Genomic DNA, 15,000 nt, shown 5'->3' on the forward strand with positions numbered 1-15,000 from the left:
ACACGGCAATATCGGCCAAGCCCGCTTCCGTACCGATCTTGCACATCAGTGGCCGGAGCGACCCAGTCGTATCCTCACCTCTGGATTGCTGTTCACTTCGCATCATCGCGAGAACAAAAATAGGAAATCATGACGAGCTCTGAGTCAGAAGAACATGCGCAACAGTCGCGAAAACGCTCGCGCACAAGCAGTAGCGGTGACAACGGGTCTGGGAAGAAGACAAGGGGACGGCCCCGTGTGGATACCCAGGATGCCACGGCAGCGGATGTGAGTGGATACTCTCCCCTTTACCGCGAACTGATATGGACTCTGTGCAACGAGGGCTCGTTCAAGGACCGCATCAACGCTTGCAGCTGAAGATCTCGAGCTGTTGATGCGGACAGGGATCTCAGACCTGCGCGTTCGAACCTCTGTTGGTTCATTCCAAACCATCTGTCGATTTTGAAAGCCGCTAGTTGAAAGTCATCTTACCGCGAGCCTTTTCGTCTTACTCAAGGGCAACTCAATATGCATATTGTCACTGACAAAGGCGCTAGCGGCGAAGAACGCAAATTCGACTCGCACAGCGCGCATACCGCCAGCGGAAAGAGACCACTATCGCTTCATTAAAAAAGCAAACAGCGCAGCTCCATTCTATCATTGAGCAGATGAACAACAGTTTTCATCGGCTCACGGAATCAACACTGAGATCGGGCTTATTACAGCTGAATCCTGATCTAGCCCAAGAATTTAAACTCGTTAAAGAGACTTTTTCGAGTTTGGCCAGAACAGCGAGCGAGAGCCAGCGTCAAGTAGACGAGGATGTCGAGCAAGGAGCTGAAGGGACAGGCCCGCGCAAACCGCCCGAGCCTGAACCTGAACCTGAGCATGTTGGCTGGGGGTATTTTGCTGTCTCGCAGCAGCCCAACAAGGTATGTAAAGCTCATGACGAAAAACTCACGGCTAGCTATGATTCTACATCCTCTTGGAATATTCGTAGCCTGGCTGACGGTGTTGCTCAGGATCAGGCGCCACAAAACCTTCCAGTGCCAGACAGTTACTCTTCGCACTTCAGTACTATAGTCGACCAATCGGCTCCCAGCATCATCAGTCACAGTCAATATGTTCTTGGGGAGCAATCGGGACAGACCCATCACATCTCACAGTCTGTGTCCGAATCACTACCCGCTGGCATGGTACCACAACAGGAATTGCCGTTTGGCCTGGTTCCTGTCCATGACCAACAACAGACACCGTACGAAACATCAAACTTCCACACCTACCCCGCCAACATGCCAGCGTCTGATATGGCTCCTGCAACGACCAACTTACCGACACCCTCTCTGTCGATCTCAGATCTGTCAATGAAGACCCTGAGTCCCGTGTGGACATATAATCATAACGAATCGACTGTGGGCAGGAGGTTGGCCAGAGCAGCAGTAGAGACAGGATTCGCCGTGCTTACCCATCTCAATTATTCACCCTCGGTACGTATGCGAATCATATGCCAGCTAGCTGAGTTACTGGAGGCTCTTGCGGCAGCCATCTATCATCACGTTTTTCTCGATTGAACTGACTATAAAATTCAGATTATCAACTATATCTTTAGACTTAACTTTCCACACTATAATGTCGACCAAATAAAGCAACGTTTCCAAGAAGTCATGTCAAAGACGGTTGTTGAGGATCTAGACTGGTTTGAGGCGCCTTTCGCCCCCCTTGGAGGTGCAGGGACCCACTATCCGCGACGAGATGCAGCAGGCAACATTGTATCAAGAAAGGATTCCTGGGCACCAGAGTGGATCGGGCCGAGAGAGAAGAGATTGGAAGGGTGGGGGAATGTAGAAGGCAGGGCAGCTCAGTACCTACGTGCGGTGGACCTTGCTGGTTTCGAAGGCGAATGGTTTGATGCCCATGACGTGCAGGGATATCTGGAGGAGCACTATGCGTGCAAGTTCAACCCCTCAAGTTCGTTTGCGGAGTGCCTGATCGATATCGAAGACGAAGGTCCAACAAACTCGTACGCCAACATGCCACAACAGGCACAAACAAACGTAGGAGCTACCCCGAACAATGGGTTCGGCATGGATACGTCCTTTGGTGGCACCTCCGCGCCCAAGTATGCGGGTGATTTCACCCAGCTTGTCAACCACGACATTTCCTTTGATCAGACGCTAGGACTGGATCTCGCGCCTGGATTCGACTACGGCTTCGCGAATAGCACAAGTTTTGGTACTGGGCCAGGGCTACGCGCCATGGGCGATGATTTGAAGGGCCTGCAAGTGGTGAAGCAGAGGAAGAGATGCGCGTGGATTGACGTCTCGCGGCTGATTTTCGGTAAGTTTACACGATTTCTTTTTTCTTTTGGAGTTTGTGATGCAATCCATCAACGTGGGTAAATTATTTGGCTGACGATTGCGACAGAGATAGTTCAACATGCAGTTTGCCTTGGGCGTACGCCAGGATTCAGGCGCAAAGACGTTGACCAGGCGGTACGGGAGGCTTTGATCAAAGAGAGTTGATGATCAGTACTACTTACAGGACAGGGGCTAGCACACGAAACAAATAGGCTTGGATTTACTTCTTCGGTGGCATCATTGGGGGCGGGCTTGGAAGAAAACTTGACAGCATGGTGATAGATAGCAATACGAGTGTCTATGTGCTTGTGTGAATGCGTGCATGTCTATGGGTGCCCGATTGTGTTTGGGTCCAGCCATAGCAATTGCCTGGCGTTGGTTTCGCAATTGCAATGAGTAGAGTACATAGATTTGGGTAAGAGCAGCTGAAGGCAAGGTCACGTGCGGCGCTAGAGTAGCTCGGGGCGCTAAGGAATCGCGCCCTCAGCGATTGCCGGGGCACCGTTCACTATCACTCATACACCCCACGACCACGACAGCTGAGGGCACCCGATCACGTTGTATAAAGGCTTCCGTCTGGGCAAACAATAGCCATAGATCACCCCTAATAGCGCAGAAGCTTCCTCGAGCGTGGCACCCATTTGCAGCCTCAAGCGCTGACGTCGTCTGCCTGGTTCCTGCAAGCCTTCGCGACCTCTTGTCCAGCGTCCACAGAGCCCAGAGATTATACTAGATAGCTGAGAAACACCAAGCAACCGCCGCCATGTCGAACTCGGTCGTGGTTAGTATTCCCTGGACGGTGCACGCGTGCGCGCGCGAGCGAATGGTGCGAGGGTAAAGGCAGGCTTGCTAACAGCGACCACCAGGGCGGAGTCTACCAGCAAATCATGGAGAAGGTTATCCAGGCGTCCCAGAACGACTTTGAGGAGTCGGGCGTCGACCAAAGCACTCTGGAAGAGATGAAGCAGGTACGTTGCAACCTGGCCAGTATCTTGGCTGTCGCGCCTTTCCTTGCCTCGGTCGCAGCATGGCAGCCATCGCGCTTCTATGCCCGCGCCACGGCGGCCATGGTTTCCCCCCAGTTCAACTTGATCGGATATTTGGTCGCATCGTTTCTTCTGCTCGCTGCGACAATGGCGCGATGGCTGCCTGGCTTTGGGGGTGATGGGCGGCTGAAAGCGGGGCTGAGTTGCCGGTCGGTCTGGCAGCTTTCGGGGGCGACTCAGTATTTGGGTCGCCTTCTTATAGCCCCTGCACAGCTCCCCCACCCGCCAAGCTCCGTGCATCCTTTCCCGAACCGTCATAGCTCATCATGTGACGGCCCTCTAAGCATTCTGCCTTCAATCATGCTTTTATTGCCAGCAGCCACTAACCATGCATAGGGTTGGCAAGAGAGATTGTCAGCGCTCAAGATTGCCCATCTGCCATGGGACCCCGCCCCAGAGCCTGTCCGCCAGCCGGCTACGTTGCCCTCTAATGTCAAGGTCGATAATGAAATTCCACCGTCCACTGGGTCAGTCAACACGGAGGGCGGCTACCAGCAACCTATTCCCAACTATCCACAGGCCCAACCTGCGACCAACGGATACAATGGCGGTTATGACCAAAATTCACAGTTGGCGCAACAGCGGGCTGCTGCTCTGATTCAGCAACGTGTGCAGCAGCAAGGCAATGTACACCAGCAAAACTATCCCAACATGCCTCAACAAGGCCATTTGCCGCAGATGCCAATGCAAGGTCAGCAGCAGCGCATGATGGCCCCTCAACAGCAGCAGCAACACCAACAGCAAATGCAGCAGCAACAGCAGATGCAGCAGCAACGACCTCCTCATTCAAATCAGATGTACACATCGCAGACGGATGGCACTGATGATTCTCTGGCTGATTGGGAGGCGTTCAAGGCTGCGCGTGCTGCTTCAGCTGTCGAGCGCATGGCAGCCGACGACTTTATGCGTGCCCGCGTTGATGCCATGGCGATGCGCCAAGATAGCGGCCTGATGGTGCCTCTGGACTCGATGCCGAAAGGCAAGAAGCGAAAGGCTGCTGTTCGTGTCCTACAAGCCGAAGATGCTGCAGCTTCAACCAATGTCTCCCCGCCTGCTCGCTTTGACGGTGACGACGACGTCAAGTTGGAGGAGGATCCCGACGATGCCATCAATTCTGACCTCGACGATTCAGAGGATGAGCTGAATGACGGCGACAATAGCGACGACGACATGGTGGACTACATGCTGTGCACCTATGACAAAGTCCAGCGCGTCAAGAACAAGTGGAAGTGCACTCTCAAGGACGGCATCCTCACCACGAACAAGAAGGAGTAAGTCTAGTCCCTACAGAAGTTTACTTATCCGTTGCAAGCATACTAACAGACGACAGATATCTCTTCCACAAGGCAAATGGTGAATTCGAATGGTAGATAAAAACCACCAGCAAACCACACTAATACCCGTGGTAGCTGAACTCGAGTTCTAAAGTCCCCTTCCTCCAGCGCGCACACAAACGGCACAGCACACGTCCCCTACCCAAGACGCAGAAAGCCCTCTCACACAACATGGACAACTACCATTTGTACACTACCAAGACATGAATCAACTTTCCGTTACTCTCTCTCTCTCTTTGTTATCTTTCCCAATGACCGTTATTCTAGCGTTTTCGAATAACAAACGCCCAGTAGCCTGAATGGCAAGAAGCATACTCAGATTGGATCCCTTATTTTCCTCACCGCCTGATCAAACTCTTTTTTTTTCTTAACGACTATTCTGCGAAAAATGTATACACATAAATAAATATCATCCTCAAAGGAAAGAAAGAAGAGAATTTATTTCAAAATGTTGGGAAATAGCCAAAATCCTGACGTTCATCAGCTGGTTCGTCGATTGCATTTTCTCAAATTGACATTTCCTTTTCTTTTCCAGTTTTTTTTTCGATCGAGGAGGGGTGAGACTTGGTGCTAAAAGCGATGCATAGAAGAAAATGGAGAGAATACGAAGAGCAAAGTTCCGGCTAGCTGGCTTCCCCCATCACCCCACAACCCAGGCGTCGTCGGCTCTCCTTTTGTTTCCTAGTTTTTTCTTTTTGTTCAGTATGAATGTCCCATGTGTTGGCATACATTTTCTGGTTTCTTGTTTTCAAGTGATTGGGTTTTAGTGTCAAATGGGAGACCGAGGAAGAGCAAGGAGAGGGTCTCGGGACGATATCGCAGTTCAGTAATCGATTCATCAACTCTGCAAATGGTTTTTTTTTCGGGTGGGAGTTGAGATGTTAGGTCAATCGTGCACTGGGGGTCTTTTTCAAGGGGCTTTCTCTTTCAAGTTTACCATGGGCACGAACGTCTAGCTGTTCAATCCGACAAACAAAGAAACCCGCAGCTGTTGGAAAATTGAAGATGTCCATGTACTCCAGACTAGATTCTTGTTATATTCGGTGGTGCATGTCCCATGTCCATTACAGTGTACCATCGTCACTCGTTTCATCGCCCACAGATGCATTCTGCATGATTGTCTCGTCAATGTGTCCCGCCTCCGCCTCGTCATCGTCATCATCCACAAGCGGCACGAAGCGAAAATCTACAAACCCGTTTTTGCCAGCTGCAAGTGATCCTGCACCACTAGTACCCGGGCCAGGAGCGGGGCTCTCGACTTCAATCATGAATTGCAGACTCAGCACACCCTGTATGTCTGCGCGTATGCTGACTTTGCTAGCGACGCTCATTGCACGTGCGGCCTTTTGTATCAAGCTGAACTTGTAGCTTGAGCGAAAGACGGTGTCAGGATCACTGAGCTGGAATCTCTCAAGAAGGTTTGTTGGAGGGACCGCAGCTGTATCACTAGTCGCGTTGAGGTTTGTGGATGCTGGGGTGCGATATGCAGAGGGTTGAAGCTGGTTGTTGAATTCGACGCGTGCAGAGCCTAGTGTGCCTGATGACGAGAGTGCGAAGAAGGGCTTTCCGCGCACGGTTTTGGCGTACATGGTCAACTTTTCTGGGCTCGTAGATGATAGTTCTTGGATCGCGTCATAAAGCCAGCTGCCTCGCATGATGACCTTGAGCACAAGGGCATCGCGATCAAACGGAATCTCGTCGGCGTATTCAGGCTTATAGGTTGTCAAGTCGCATTGCGTGCGTATACTCAGTTCCGTCAATGTGACTGCTAGTGGAGAACCCTCGCCTTGATAACTAATGCGACACATGTTGTTCATGCCATTCATTATGTTGTTGCCCGTAAAGGCAGTGCTGGTGGGGTAAGGCGCGTCGCGGGCCCATGGTGGTTTGGAATTGGCGGGGTCGGTGAGGCCGAATATTTGAAGTGTCTCCAGAAGGGCAGGCAGCGATATTTGGAAGACGGGCGTCGGTTCGGATGCATCGTCAGAATCGTTGAAGGCGTAGGTTGTAAAGAGGGATTTGTCAAGGAAGGCGGACGCTATTGTGTGTTTAGTTTGGAAAAGGCGCAAATGAACAGGCAGATGCATGCGTACCTTCCATGACACTTGCTTCATCGACGGCAAGTTTGAGGCCTATGTCGCTAATCTGGACGTGCGCTTTGTTTGAAAAGGCGATACATCGCAGTAGCTGGTACAGCTGACGCGCTGAACTCGACACGGCCGTAAGAACGGGCTGGTCTTGGTCATCCATTCTACTGTAGGGTGATTGTATCTGAGGGAATAGTTATGGGGGTGGTAAAGCTATGGTCGAAACGATGGTGGAATAGTGTATGACGCATGCAGATTCGAGCGTCTTGAACTTTTTATTGGTATTCCATAAATTGTACACACAAGAGGTCCCTTCCCAACGCCGGATGGATATAACACGAAAACTAGACGTATACGCCGACTGCGCAAATCATGTACACAGCGCCGAAGCTGCTCGCGGTCAGTACGGGAGAGGGCGTATCGATACTGGAGGCCACGTACCCGAATGCCAGTGATGCCGGAACCCCGAGAATTGGCAGGTTGACGAGGGATCGGTCTGTAAGGATACGTGTGAGTGACTGCGGAGTGAATACGAGAGTGGACGTGTTGGACATACTCAAGCCAAAGATGGTGGTCAGGACGAGGGCTACGCATACTGTTAGTATAGCTCTATGCGAGCACCAGAAGGGTCCGGAGCGCAACATACATGCAGCCAGCAGTACAAAGCCGACGGTGAATTGCGTATCCTTTCCGATGGTAGGATGAAAGGGCTGGGAAGCAGCAGCCTCCCAGACGTCTAGAAGCGGGCTCGACATTTGTGCAGTATTGGCAATTGGAAGTTGATTCGGGAGTCTCTCGTGAAGCTGCTGCCGTGGCCTCTGGACGGCGGTGTTCTCTGGCCGCCGCGTGCTGTGATTGGTTGTCGGCCTGTCGGTCAATGCGGAAGGCGCGACTTGCCCTGACGTTTGTTCAGTCAACCACCAGGGCAACGGAAGGCGCGACCAGACACGAGAAGGCGCTCAACACCGCAGAAGGCGCTGAACACCACATCATGGCGGGCGCAACTGAAGATAGTAAGTGCGCAGCTTCTTCATCCTCCAAGTCCCCCTCGTCCGCGCGCACTCGGCCTTGCACGCCTGTCGCGCACCTAGCATGCCGTCTCCCCGCAACAACATCCCGCATCTGCGCGACCTCTTGGGCTATCCCACCTCTCCCCCGTCTTCACCTCTCCCCATACCCACTCATGCTGCACGTGACTCGTCTCCAGATGTCCCCTTGAATCTGCAAAAAGCTGACCCCTCGTCCCATCCAGCCAAGCGCAAAGCGACCACCGATCCTCCCAACGCCTCCCCCAAGCGCATAAAGCATAGTCCGCCTACACCTGAACAGACCGACGACGCCCCCGCGCCCCCAGTCAAAAGGATAGTACCCTTTCCAGAAAAGCCTGCGGTTATCGAGGAGCGCAATGGCGAGATTGAGTTCAGAGTCGTCAACAACGATGGCCGGAGGGAAAGCACAATCATCTTGACGGGCTTAAAGTGTATCTTCCAGAAGCAGCTGCCCAAGATGCCCAAGGACTACATTGCTCGTCTCGTCTACGATCGAACGCACTTGAGTATAGCCATTGTGAAACACCCGCTTGAAGTGGTAGGGTGCGTCGCCACCTGTTGCCTCCCGTTCGTGTAGTATCAAACGCTGACTATCATGTACCACAGAGGCATAACTTACCGCCCCTTTGACAAGGGCCAGTTCGCCGAAATTGTCTTTTGCGCCATCTCATCGGACCAGCAGGTCAAGGGTTACGGCGCCCATCTCATGTCGCATCTGAAAGACTACGTCAAGGCCACATCCAAAGTCATGCACTTTCTCACCTACGCCGACAACTACGCTATTGGATATTTCAAGAAACAGGGCTTCACCAAGGAAATCACATTGGAAAAGTCGCGATGGATGGGCTACATCAAGGACTACGAGGGCGGTACCATCATGCAATGCAGCATGGTTCCCAAGATCCGCTACCTCGAATCTGGCCGAATGCTTCTCAAGCAAAAAGAGTGCGCAAATGCCAAAATAATGGCTGTAAGCAAGAGCTATGAGATCCACTCACCACCAGCCCAATGGACAAAGGGGGAACTCAAACCCATCGACCCCCTCACCATCCCCGCCATCAAAGACTCCGGCTGGTCCCCCGTCATGGACGAACTCGCCCGCGCCCCGCGCCACGGCCCCAACTACAACGCCCTCCTCCACCTCCTCAACGACATGCAGAACAACAGCAATGCCTGGCCCTTTCAACAACCTGTTAACAAAGATGAAGTTCTGGATTACTACGACGTCATCAAGGAGCCCATGGACCTCGCTACCATGGAGGAGAAGCATGAAAAGGATCTTTATCCCAACCCAGAGGACTTCATCAGAGATGCTAAGCTTATCTTTGATAATTGTCGCAAGTATAATAATGAGAGCACGCCGTATGCTAAGGCTGCAAATCGACTCGAGAGGTACATGTGGCAGCGTATACGTGATATACCAGAGTGGTCGGTACGTATTATTTATACCCCTGTTTGGAGTGATGGTATATTTGCTAACCTGTTCGCAGCATTTGGAAGGGGAAATGACGGGCAAGTGAGAGGGGATATTCGTTTTTTATCAGTCTTTTACAGGAGTTGGAGGAGAAAAGGACGGGGGATATGTTGTGTTATACTTTCAGCGGCATTGGGCATGGTGTACGGTGTATGGGTGTTGTAGATTGACTCGGCTTGTATATACCCCCTTGTCGTATGCTATTCCATCTTACTGTGTTTTTTGTGTCTTGAGGTGCAGGAATACTAGCCAGATGTATACCCCCTTTGCGCATGTAGTGTGTTGCTGAGCGGCTAGCCGTTCAAAAGGTTCAACCAGTTACTTAAGTAATTTCCCGAGCGACGAATCCAGAGTGGCCTCACAGGAAAAAGCGAGTTCACACAGCCGTACCTGTGCCTGATTTTGAAAAACAAACAGATAGAGTTAGCTTCGGGGTCCCCGCTCTCTCAGCTCATCCTTCGTTTGTCTACGCGCAAAAAAAACAACAGAAACATGTGTCTCAACAGTCGTGGGATGCCCAACCTGATATCCATCACGACATCAACAACTTTTACCAACTTTCAATCTTACAAAACTTCCCCTAGTTCTATCGCCCTCAGTTTTAATCGCAAAACACGAGAGTCTACACATGTACGCTCAAGTCACATGTGAAAGACATTTCCCCAGCCGCCTCTAACCCCATTACTTTTACCCCGTGCTGAGACCCTCATCATGTGGATCCCGTCCCCCCCCCCCCTCTCAAATACCAAGCTTTTTGGGAAATAAAGGGGGGGGGGGGGGGGAAGCGCGGAGACTAAAGTCGATGAGGGGAAGCACGAGATCGCGGTGTGTGTGTACACTAAGTCTGGTGGGAGACTAAAGTACTTAGATGGCTAATTCAAGGGTCTGAGTGAGAGCTCGTTGGTCAGCTCAATTGGCGAGCATGATGGCTAAAAAAAAAAAGGACCAATGAAAGCAATTCGCTCTCTCTATCCGCAAAGCTATGTGAACGATAAACTGCAAATTCTATAATTTTTTGCATTGCTTTCAATTCAGGCATCCAGAAAAAAAAGGTTGCGGCTGCAAAGGATTGAGGGGGGGAGGAGGCAAGGCCAGGGCTATTATGTACTGTAAATTGTAAAAAGTTCAGCGAAAACCGCGGAAAGCCGCCCGAGCCGAATTGAGATGCAACGGCCGAAGTTTTGCGGGGTTTAGCCGACGACCTCCGCGTTATCGTAAGTGCGCGTCTCCCCGTCAAATCGAGATACTCGGAGAAAAATAAAGAAGCGAAATATGTTTCCTGAAAAAAAAAGAACGTCTTATGATGTAATAAATCTCTTTTTCCTGAAGATGGAATGGTTCGCAATGTTTTTAAGTGATGATGAAATCGGAACTACTAAACCCACACCCAAAAAAAAAGGGGATTAAACCCATAGCAGCAAGTTTCTGGGTCCGCTGCGGGGAAAATAAAAGAGGGAAAAGGATTAGTAGGGGTTAAAGCGGGAGAGAAGAGCAAGTGCCAGTGCCATACATACACGCCGCGGATCTCCTCGCTCTCTCGCTTTCTCTCTAGCTCTCCAATGATGATGATCATCTGGTCTCACCATGCATTACGGGAATCTCTTCCCCCGCTCCTTCAGACACACTACATATAGATCCAAAAGGCATTTGCAGGCGAAGTCCGCAAGCCTCGATTCGGCGCATATACCGAAATGCGCAACCTTGTTGATAAGAATCCTAATCGTTGTGCTGCAGGTCACCATGTAAGACCTTAGTGCCGACCTGGCTATCGGGATGGCTTGAACGATAATGATGGGGAGTGGATGGAAATGGCGCCGGGGGCGGCTGTTCTTTTTTTTTGCTGCAAGCACCGAGTGTGGCCGAGAGAGAGATAGATAACTTAGGTTTCGGAGCCCAAAAACCAATCCGAATGTCCTCTTTTTTTGGTGCCTTTCGTTGGCAATTGGGTTTACGGGTGCGAATGTTGCGTCACATGGCCCCGTATGTTAGGTAGTTGGTGCGTGGGTCAGCACAGGTGCAGGGTGGAGGTTTTGCCACAAGTAAGCGGGTATTAGTAGCCACAAAATCTTGAAGAGAGAAAAAAGGCTTTTGATGATATTCGGCTGGGGTCTTGTCTTGTGGTTGCATAGATGATGTCCTTTCTTCCTGTTGTTCCCTGCGTACACGTGCTTGTAAACCATTTGGCATGGTGCATGCGGAGTCCCGTTGGTTTGGTATAGCCAAGGACGAGTCGCTCGGGGAAGACGACGGTGGTTCGTGCTGCAAGGCCAGAGGCTGGGTGGGGAGAGTAGTCGATGCGAGGCCGAAAAGAGGTGCTCAACCGAGGAGGGGGCGCATATTCGCCGCCGCTTATCACGGCTAGGGACATGGTCCAGCACGTTCATCTCCGTGATTGGTCAATGCGCGCGGTGTCAAGACTGGGGAGCAGATAAGAACCCGGTAAGCGTTACAGAGGCGTGCAAAGGCGGCCGGTACTGCGAGCACTGCGAGGAGCGAGTAAGCGGTCCCCAACCACACACTATAGCCTTCTGGAAAGCCCAGACAGGCGGGCAGACCAATCGAGGCCTGCGATACTGTGCTGTGCCCATGTCCAAAGAGGCAGTTGCCAAGTGACATCTTGGACCGCCCGTATGGCTGCTTTGCACTGTCTGGGCCGGCGACGGTGCGAATCGCCCTCCACTTTGGCCGTAGCGCGAGCCACGGTGCGAAAATATAATTCCCCGTCCTGGCCGGCTCGAGAGAGAAGAGAGAGAGCCAACAGTTCTTCATTGTTCAACCTCTTGCTGGGAACTGCCCCCTCCTCCCTCTTGTTGCCGCTTCGTTGCCATGGCTGATATCCGCGAACCGCACAATGCCTCTCCACAGGAAGGCGTTGCGCGCAACAATGACCCGGCACTAGACATTGCTCGCGAGCACCAACACCCCCACGTGCACCACAGCCCTCGTGCTGCCCACCCAGACAATGTCGTCTACACAACTGGCACCACCGACGAGAAGCCGAGCGAATTCCTCTCCGCCAGCGCTCAAGACAGCCATGCTCACTCGCATCCGGCTATCGCTGATGAGAAGCACGAGCTCGGAAAGAACGGTGGCTACGACTACGAAGTCGAAAAGGCCACTCGCAGCTCTTCCGACCCTGACATGGAAGGTGAAAAGAGGAAGAAGTGGTATTCCCCATCATCTCTGTACAAGAAGTACAGGCTGCTTTTCCACATCTTGATCGGCGCATTTTTCACCGGGTAAGGCGCAACTTTTCTCTCTTTCCAATCGTCCTCGCGCATCGCCCCGTCTAACAGGCCCCCATAGATGGTGGATTGCAAGTCTGGTTGAACATCGCCATGACAAGAACTGGATCATTCCCTTCTTGTTCTGGCTCGCAATCATGATTCGCTTGATCACCTGCCACGTTCCAATCACCGTCGTCACCAAGCCCATGCACTGGGTCTGGACAAACACTGGAACCCGATTCGCCAACCTCATCCCAGAGAAGCTGCGCACGCCCTTGGCTGCTCTTCTCGTTGTTGCCGTCATGATTGTTGGATCCTTTGCCAGCGAGGAAAGCCAAGACAACACTCGTGCCAACCGTGCAGTCTCCCTGTTTGGTCTTTTGGTCTTCATCGCCTTTTTCTGGGCTACTTCGCGTCATCGCAACAAGATTGTGTGGCACACCGTCATTGTCGGTATGCTGCTCCAGTTCATCATTGCCCTCTTCGTTCTCCGCACAACGGCTGGATACGACATTTTCAACTTCATCTCTGAACTCGCCCGCGAGCTGCTGGGTTTCGCCAGAGACGGTGTCTCCTTCTTGACCACTCCGGAGATCTCCCAGTACCAGTTCTTCTTCTTCAGTGTTATCCCGGCCATCATCTTCTTCGTGGCCCTTGTCCAGCTCATGTTCTACTGGGGCATTATCCAGTGGTTCATTGGCAAGTTCGCAGTCTTTTTCTTCTGGTCCATGAGAGTATCTGGTGCCGAGGCCGTCGTCGCTTCCGCATCTCCCTTTATTGGTCAGGGTGAATCCGCCATGTTGATCAGGCCCTTTGTCGCCCACCTTACCATGGCCGAAATCCACCAGGTCATGTGCTCTGGATTTGCTACTATCGCTGGTAGTGTCTTGGTTGCCTACATCGGTATGGGCCTCAACCCTCAGGCTTTGATTTCTTCCTGCGTAATGAGCATTCCCGCTTCCCTGGCTTTCAGCAAGCTGCGATATCCCGAAACCGAAGAGACTCTTACTGCTGGCCGAGTCGTTGTTCCCGATGATGACGAACACAAGCCTGCCAATGCGCTCCATGCCTTTGCTAATGGCGCCTGGCTTGGTCTCAAGATTGCCGGTATGATCATCTCGACGCTCTTGTGTATCATTGCCCTTCTCAACCTGGTTGATGGTCTCCTTACTTGGTGGGGCCGCTACATCAACCTTGATGGAGACTACGACTTGACCCTCGAGTTGATTCTCGGCTACCTGTTTTACCCAATCGCTTTCCTCCTCGGTGTATCTCGCGAGGGCAACGACCTGCTCCTTGTTGGCCGCCTCATTGGTGTCAAGGTCATCACCAACGAATTCGTCGCTTTCTCCGATTTGGTCAACAAAGACAAAGATTCGCCATACCACACTCTGTCCCCTCGATCTCGCGTCATCGCCACCTACGCTCTCTGCGGCTTCGGTAACGTTGGATCGCTCGGTACTCAGATTGGTGTGCTCAGTCAAATCAGCCCAGGTCGCAGCGGCGACGTCTCTCGCGTTGCTGTCTCCGCTCTTATCACGGGTGTCTTCTCCACTCTGTCTAGTGCGACCGTCGCAGGTCTCGTTATCGTAGACCAGGCGAAATTCAGCTCAGGCCAATAGACCCACAAAGGCCCGGGCGTAGCGCCAAATGAGCGCCCTGTTTAATCAGTTACATTTTCGGTGCTACGATAAAATGTCATGTTTCTTAGTTAGTTTTTTTTTGGTGTGAAAGATACCCACCTCAATTCATGGAGCTCCATTACCCATAGACGAATTGACGATACTACCACTTCACCTTCTTTTTCTCAAATAACTTATGTGTGAAGTGAGAATGATGTCGCATTTCCGAGCCGCAAGAGAAGCCAATTTATCATATATGAATCGTCTTCTTTAGCTCCTCGGTCGGGTATGTCACTGCTTGGCGCCGCCCTTTGCTGCACGACATGTTGCCCTAAAGAGGCTTAGCTTACCAATTCAAGTTAGATGGCAGGAACGACATTGCCAGGCTGGTCGAAAACCATCCCATCTCACAGGACACACTACGCGCAAACGACTTTTGAAATATTTGAATGTTTTCTCATTGTATTCAAGACATAGACGACTCCCGTGCTCCATTATAAAACCAACCCAAGCGCAATGCGCGCAATATTCCAAACCAAACATAACTCCCTCGAAGGATATAAGACTGAGTGGGTTCGTTCCTTGAATCCCAATGGGTATCGTAAATCATCAAACTTGCGTTGTCCATTGGACGCTCGAAAGGCCAGTTCTGAATTCTTAAACGCCGTATTGTAAATGCTTCCGAGACGCCTCGCTTGCTGAAATTGGACAAGAGAAGCCATGAATTGGGATCCCAGCCATATTGACAAATATTTCCGAGGGTAGATGTGGAGATCCTTCTCTCTCAAGGAGAAGAGGAGCGCGTCACATACCCAAAACCGAGAT

The 15,000-nt window shown here is 51.6% G+C and overlaps 8 protein-coding genes across 8 annotated transcripts; 5 read left to right on the plus strand and 3 right to left on the minus strand.

The window, feature by feature from the left end:
* Positions 1-129: 129 nt before the first annotated feature.
* On the plus strand, positions 130-2,501 carry COCVIDRAFT_36324 (hypothetical protein; the record flags this gene model as incomplete). Its single annotated transcript, XM_014702848.1, has 5 exons — positions 130-267; positions 537-911; positions 1,002-1,466; positions 1,569-2,316; positions 2,404-2,501. The coding sequence occupies 5 exons, from the start codon at positions 130-132 to the stop codon at positions 2,499-2,501; spliced, it is 1,824 nt and encodes a 607-aa protein (XP_014558334.1).
* Positions 2,502-3,099: 598 nt separating this feature from the next.
* Positions 3,100-4,808, plus strand: COCVIDRAFT_25204 (hypothetical protein; the record flags this gene model as incomplete). The annotated part of the gene is made up of 5 exons (XM_014702795.1): positions 3,100-3,117; positions 3,203-3,304; positions 3,719-4,653; positions 4,713-4,735; positions 4,792-4,808. 5 exons carry the CDS (start codon positions 3,100-3,102, stop codon positions 4,806-4,808), a joined length of 1,095 nt encoding a protein of 364 aa, XP_014558281.1.
* Positions 4,809-5,780: 972 nt separating this feature from the next.
* On the minus strand, positions 5,781-6,966 carry COCVIDRAFT_25205 (hypothetical protein; the record flags this gene model as incomplete). Its single annotated transcript, XM_014702796.1, has 2 exons — positions 5,781-6,754; positions 6,810-6,966. 2 exons carry the CDS (start codon positions 6,964-6,966, stop codon positions 5,781-5,783), a joined length of 1,131 nt encoding a protein of 376 aa, XP_014558282.1.
* A 181-nt stretch (positions 6,967-7,147) lies between these two features.
* COCVIDRAFT_94681 (hypothetical protein) lies at positions 7,148-7,558 on the minus strand (the record flags this gene model as incomplete). Its single annotated transcript, XM_014702849.1, has 4 exons — positions 7,148-7,193; positions 7,245-7,299; positions 7,360-7,389; positions 7,450-7,558. 4 exons carry the CDS (start codon positions 7,556-7,558, stop codon positions 7,148-7,150), a joined length of 240 nt encoding a protein of 79 aa, XP_014558335.1.
* Positions 7,559-7,895: 337 nt separating this feature from the next.
* Positions 7,896-9,372, plus strand: COCVIDRAFT_94703 (hypothetical protein; the record flags this gene model as incomplete). The annotated part of the gene is made up of 3 exons (XM_014702850.1): positions 7,896-8,395; positions 8,459-9,284; positions 9,343-9,372. The coding sequence occupies 3 exons, from the start codon at positions 7,896-7,898 to the stop codon at positions 9,370-9,372; spliced, it is 1,356 nt and encodes a 451-aa protein (XP_014558336.1).
* A 15-nt stretch (positions 9,373-9,387) lies between these two features.
* On the plus strand, positions 9,388-9,615 carry COCVIDRAFT_94676 (hypothetical protein; the record flags this gene model as incomplete). The annotated part of the gene is made up of 1 exon (XM_014702851.1): positions 9,388-9,615. A coding segment is annotated over one exon (228 nt), but the record flags the coding sequence as incomplete, so codon positions are not given.
* Positions 9,616-12,152: 2,537 nt separating this feature from the next.
* Positions 12,153-14,175, plus strand: COCVIDRAFT_36328 (hypothetical protein; the record flags this gene model as incomplete). The annotated part of the gene is made up of 2 exons (XM_014702852.1): positions 12,153-12,565; positions 12,633-14,175. 2 exons carry the CDS (start codon positions 12,153-12,155, stop codon positions 14,173-14,175), a joined length of 1,956 nt encoding a protein of 651 aa, XP_014558338.1.
* A 466-nt stretch (positions 14,176-14,641) lies between these two features.
* COCVIDRAFT_94756 (hypothetical protein) lies at positions 14,642-14,890 on the minus strand (the record flags this gene model as incomplete). Its single annotated transcript, XM_014702853.1, has 1 exon — positions 14,642-14,890. A coding segment is annotated over one exon (249 nt), but the record flags the coding sequence as incomplete, so codon positions are not given.
* Between the last annotated feature and the right edge of the window lie 110 nt (positions 14,891-15,000).

This window comes from Bipolaris victoriae (genome assembly GCF_000527765.1).
Source record: "Bipolaris victoriae FI3 unplaced genomic scaffold scaffold_27, whole genome shotgun sequence".
In the NCBI taxonomy this organism is placed as follows: Eukaryota; Fungi; Ascomycota; class Dothideomycetes; order Pleosporales; family Pleosporaceae; genus Bipolaris; species Bipolaris victoriae.